Genomic DNA, 5,392 nt, shown 5'->3' with positions numbered 1-5,392 from the left:
CAGAGTTGTTGCTTCGGATCAAATGTCCATATATATCGCAGGGCATTTGACAGCTACTGTCAAAGTGTCAAGTTGTCGACCAAAAAGCTCCCTCATTTTTATTTTTTGGATTTTGGAAATTATTTTTTTAGACTATTAGCAGTTATTACGTGTCACTGCTGAGTGCCCGAGTATCATAGTGAGACGGGGTTTATTATTTTATACACATATTAACTATTTACAAGTCATATGTAAATACACGTATGACACAACACACTACACGACACACAACACACAACACACTACACGACACACAACACACAACTTATAAAGACATAACACGTCATACAGTAACATGGGTGCGGATTCACTGCAGACGTATATCAGCTCGGCGGAGGGAGCGTCGCTGGTGGCCTTCTGCGAGGACTGCGAATTGCAGGTGCGTCTGTGGTGTCTGTCTTAAATTTGAAACGCTATCGTGTAGTGTATGTGTTGAAATGGTACATCTGTGAGGCACATGTGATAAGTACCTCTTGTGGTGTATGCGGCTGTATTAAGCATTTGAAGCATCATACTAAAGCATACAATCCACGCTTTCAAGTACTCGTCTAACACCCGAAACTGCTTTCGGTCTACTACTTGTGAAGGTTGTTTGGTCCAGAATCACAGCTATCTCAGCAGATAATCATATATACGTGCTGATAATCATATATACGTGAACGCTTTTGGATCACATTTCAGTTTTGGAAATGGCCAATAGCATCGGGTTTGGTGAATACGAGAAGCCCTTATGTGAGACTGCGCGTCATTCTCTATTCATAGAAAGTAATGTGAAGACTGTACAATCAATCTATGCTCTTGTCCAGTATATATATATATATATATATACATATATATACATATATATATATATATATATATATGTATGTATATATAAATAGTATATGTATATGTGTATATATATATATATATGTGTGTGTGTGTGTGTACACGTGTGTGTGTGTGTGTCTTTATATTCATATGCGTGATTAATAAGCTAACTGTCTCTATTTTTTCCCGTGTGGTATGCAGGCCATACCTATTCCAGAGGAGGTCACAATGGCAGATATCTACATTTGCCTTCTGCTGCAGTTGCTGGCCGAAAACAAAATGTAAGCCACCCATAAGTTCATGGATCTGTTGCTCTCATATCAATGAGATTTGTGTGCTTTTTCGGTCACTTTCGATTCGAATTTGGACACAAAGTGTTCGCTATAATCGACCTCCATTGTCCTGAAGTGGCTTATTTTATTAGTATTTTTGCGTCGTCAAAACCCATGTGTGTCGAACCGTCTGAATTTTAAGAGCTTGCGTTCGGGGGGTATCGTCTATGTCTGTATGTTCGGAGATCTTTGTGAGAGGTTTGGGGTAGTTGGAGTCAGTGCGTGAGTATAAGTAAGTGTGGGCGTGTATCTGTGTTAGTGTGTTCATGTGTCTGTGTTAGTGTGTTCATGTGTCTGTGTTAGTGTGTCAATGTGTCTGTGTTAGTGTGTCAATGTGTCTGTGTTAGTGTATTCATGTGTCTGTGTTAGTGTTGGTGTGTATCTGTGTTAGTGTGTTCATGGTCTGTGTTAGTGTGTTCATGTGTCTGTGTTAGTGTGTCAATGTGTATGTGTTAGTGTGGCCCATGTGCCTGTGTGTGCGGTCGTATTGTAAGATTGTTCGCATATGCTTGCACGAGCTTAGTGCGTGCAGGCCTAGGGGGGCTTGTCGATGTTCTCTGGGTTTTGTTGCTGTTTAGTGCTTGTACGTGTGTGTAGAGGCTGTCGCTGGTAATTGGTGGAGACTTAGTTAAAGATTGTGTTTTCTATGTGAAGCGTATTGATTGGCACTGTCTGCTCTATCCGATAATGAGACACGTTTGTGTCATGGGATATTGCAAGACGTGCGAATATACAATGCCAATGCTATGTTGATCACATCACACCTTTGTATAGTTCAGTCTATGCTCTCCTGCACATAGGTACACCTCCCGACTTATACGGATGTTAATACCAATCTCCCCCTCAGCACACGTGCCGAGATCGCAGCACAACGCGCGACCAGAGGACTCTCAGCACATCAGGTGACAGCCGAAGTCACCGCTGTATTGCAATTGGTGAAAGCTATTGCCAGTAGAGACTACGCAGCCATCAATGCCGCCTTCTCCACACTCAGTACACAGTTGAGGCCGGTGTTTAGTGAGCTTGAGCGGAGGTTGTGTGTGCGTTATAGACAGCAGCAGCTGGCGTTGATTGCCGAGGCGTATGTGCAAGTGCGTGTGCCAAATACGGCAGTGTTGCTAGGAACGAGTGTGGAGGAGAATAAGCAGGGTATGTGCTGAGTATTCTATTCAGGAACTTTATAAATAGATATCCACTGGTTCATTTGCAACAGGCCAGTGGGTTTGGTGTTCTATATATTTGATTCTCTTACTGGATGTGTGTATGGAGGGGCATGTGTATTAGTGATATCAAGATCTAGCTGTATTGTGTACTCATATTTGTATATATATTCCAATTCTGTGTACTGGTTTTCTGAAGAAATCTCAAACCAAGCTGATCAGCAGATACATCTGTCGAATTCAATGGTCACCGATAGCCTGACCAAACGACAGCACGTTTTGACACCGGGAATACTTCCTGTTCGTTTTCAAAGTAATGAAAGTAAGGGTGTCGACTGAGTGCACAAAACAACCAATTTCTTTATGACTTCATAACCAGCTAATCAACCGTATTCCCTTTATTATGAACAAACATAGTAGCACAGACTCTCGGCTGGACGTACGATGCCGCAACGGACATTCTGTTCCCAGTTACCGCATGTATGTTTATGTTTGGGCACTACAACCTGGCAGGCGTATGTGGTGGCGAGCGAATGTGTGCTCAGTGAATGGTGCTATGTGGTAGCGAAAAAATGCGCACTTGCAGTCCAAGAAATTTTGATCGCGTGCATAGTTCTTTGTGCGTGTATATAGTAATTTATGCGTGTGTATAGTAATTCATGTGTGTATAGTAATTCATGTGTGTGTGTAGTAATTTATGCGTGCGTTTAGTAATTTATGTGTATGTATAGTAATTCATGCGTGTGTATAGTACTTTTTGTGTGTGTATACTAATTTATGTGTGTGTATAGTGCTTTATGTGTGTGTATACTAATTTATGCGTGTGTATAGTAGTACATATTTGTATAGTAATTTATGCGTGTGTATACTAATTTATGCGTGTGTTCCAGAAACGTGCGTGTGTCAGTTAGTTTGCGCATACATGTACAGTTTGCGTCCTACTCGGTGTGTAGATTTCCGCGAGTAGACAAAGGGAATTGACTCTGAAGTGTTTGTCTTTATGTCAACAAATTTAAACACAAATGTGGTATTCGCCGGGAACAGGGATGTGTAGCAGATCGCTGGCGCGTGTCATGTCATACTTGAGTAATTATATATTAGTCATTAAGCCACGCCTATATGGATTTGCATTGTGACCTTCTGAATGTCTGTCTCAGTCTGTCTGTGTTTTTCACCGCTTATCTTGCTCGCACATCGAAGTGCTCGTATGTACACACTGTCGAGTGTACATCTGCTGTATACTAACCTTCTTGCATCTCTGCTTGTTTCATCCACGACTCTATATATAGCCCCCGCAGTGCAGCCTGTAGCTGCATCGGATATCAAGGAGCAGCTCAAGCAGCTGTCCGAGTATGTTGTGCACCTGGAGATCTAAATGTAGGACCCAATGGAGGGCTCGGACTGGCGATCATAGCTCGACCGCTGTACGCACACGCACACACCATACGCACTCATAGCACACGCGTAATCGTGGCGAGTCAGCCATTGCGGATGAGGCCTACCGAATCGACTTGGAGAACACCGTCTGGGAAAGACCCTTCGCATGTTACGTCTGTATGCACGCACACCCATGGAGTGGTTGTTATATACTCGCGCGTGCATGGGATAGACGCACTGACAACACTCATATCCGTGTATACGATCACTTATTGAGAGTCGTTGATGCCCTGCGTATATCCTGTACGTGCACCTACTTGCAAGGGTGTAAGCCGCAATCGTGCGTGTGCCATTGATGTGCCTGTGTTCTGTAGTCGCTATTGTCCGTGGAGGGCTGTCAGGGGGAAGGTCTGCGGTTGTGTTGCTGGCGACACTATCACTCATGCGATTGCGTATGCGATAGCATGGCGTCCTCAGTGAGAATCACACGGACGTTCGCCTGTTGATGGGCTCGCTTTGCACACTCCTAGTGGGCCCTACCGCACACCTCACAGGACCAGAGCTCAGACACGGGCGAGGCACGTGCGTTCATGCTTGCACATGAGAGTGCGGACGACAGAGAGAGAGATGCTCTGCCGCAGCGGTCCTTGATCGAGAGTCAACCGACTGCGTCCAGGGATCCTGAACATTGTAGGTAGGCGATGGTCGATCGAGTCGCCCCGGGGTGGAGAGGTATAGCTTGAGTGAAAGGCATATGTGTCGCAAACGGGTATAGCATGAGTGAAAGGCAAATGTGTCGCAAACGGCCGCTATGCAAGGGCCGCATGCCGTGTACCCTGATGAGAGTGAAGTATTAGACCCGGTGTGTTCTGAGTCGCATCTACTAGACTGGGCAGTAACCACAGAGCTGGCATTCCACGTGCGCTCTTATGAAGTGATAGGCGTATTCGTACGAAATGGTATTGTCCTCTACTACACTGACCGGCTATATCAGTTCACTTTACCGGTTATCGAGTGGTCGAGAACAATACACTTCTCAATAATCGTAATCGCAGTTCAAGGTTTCCTGTCAGGCGGCAGTCTCTCGCCGAAACGGGTTGGGGTCCGTTCGTGACCACACCTTGGGTGCAGGGCAGTATTTGAAGCCACGCGTAGGAGAGTGATGGTGTGGGCGTATATCACCGTAGACGATGACACAGCACTTAATATGGTGATTTGTGCATACGATGTTGTTTACGCTTGACGGATAGTAGATTACGCACCACAAGCTGTTGTGTAACGCTGGCAGAGATTGTAAGTTGCCAATTGAAATGGCCTTTATAAATACACGCAAATATCATGGCTATATACAAAACACGTTCAACTTGAAGCAGTTCAAACATTATCGTACTTTTCGCTTCAGTAAAACCACTCTTCTATGCTCTACTACCATTGTCAATTCAATGCACTCCCAATATGGCTTGTGAAGGCCTGTACATGTACAACATATGAGGTTGTAGAGAAATAGCAGAGAGAATTGTATCTAGAATTACACATCTTGGGTTTGTGCAAGGCCTATGCATGTACAACATGTAAGGTGGTAGTAGAATAGTAGAGAAAATTATATCTATAATCACATATATTGGTTTGTGCCTGTGCATGTACAACATATGAGGTTGTAGTGAAATAGCAGAG

General features: G+C 44.2%; 1 protein-coding gene across 2 annotated transcripts; it reads left to right on the top strand.

Annotated features, from left to right (window-relative positions):
• The first annotated feature begins 236 nt into the window (after positions 1-236).
• On the top strand, positions 237-5,135 carry SARC_00384. 2 transcript variants are annotated; one of them, XM_014305925.1, is made up of 5 exons: positions 237-418; positions 1,051-1,130; positions 2,029-2,330; positions 2,762-2,821; positions 3,631-5,135. In XM_014305925.1, the coding sequence occupies exons 1-5, from the start codon at positions 335-337 to the stop codon at positions 3,714-3,716; spliced, it is 612 nt and encodes a 203-aa protein (XP_014161400.1). In that variant the 5' UTR covers positions 237-334; the 3' UTR covers positions 3,717-5,135. The 2 variants fall into 2 exon arrangements, with proteins under 2 accessions (XP_014161400.1, XP_014161401.1); XM_014305926.1 differs by having other exon boundaries at positions 2,759-2,821.
• Positions 5,136-5,392: the final 257 nt, after the last annotated feature.

The sequence above is a fragment of the Sphaeroforma arctica genome (assembly GCF_001186125.1).
Source record: "Sphaeroforma arctica JP610 unplaced genomic scaffold supercont1.11, whole genome shotgun sequence".
Classification (NCBI taxonomy): Eukaryota; class Ichthyosporea; order Ichthyophonida; genus Sphaeroforma; species Sphaeroforma arctica.
The sequence above is the reverse complement of the archived record's forward strand: the minus strand, read 5'-3'. Positions and strand labels throughout refer to the sequence as shown.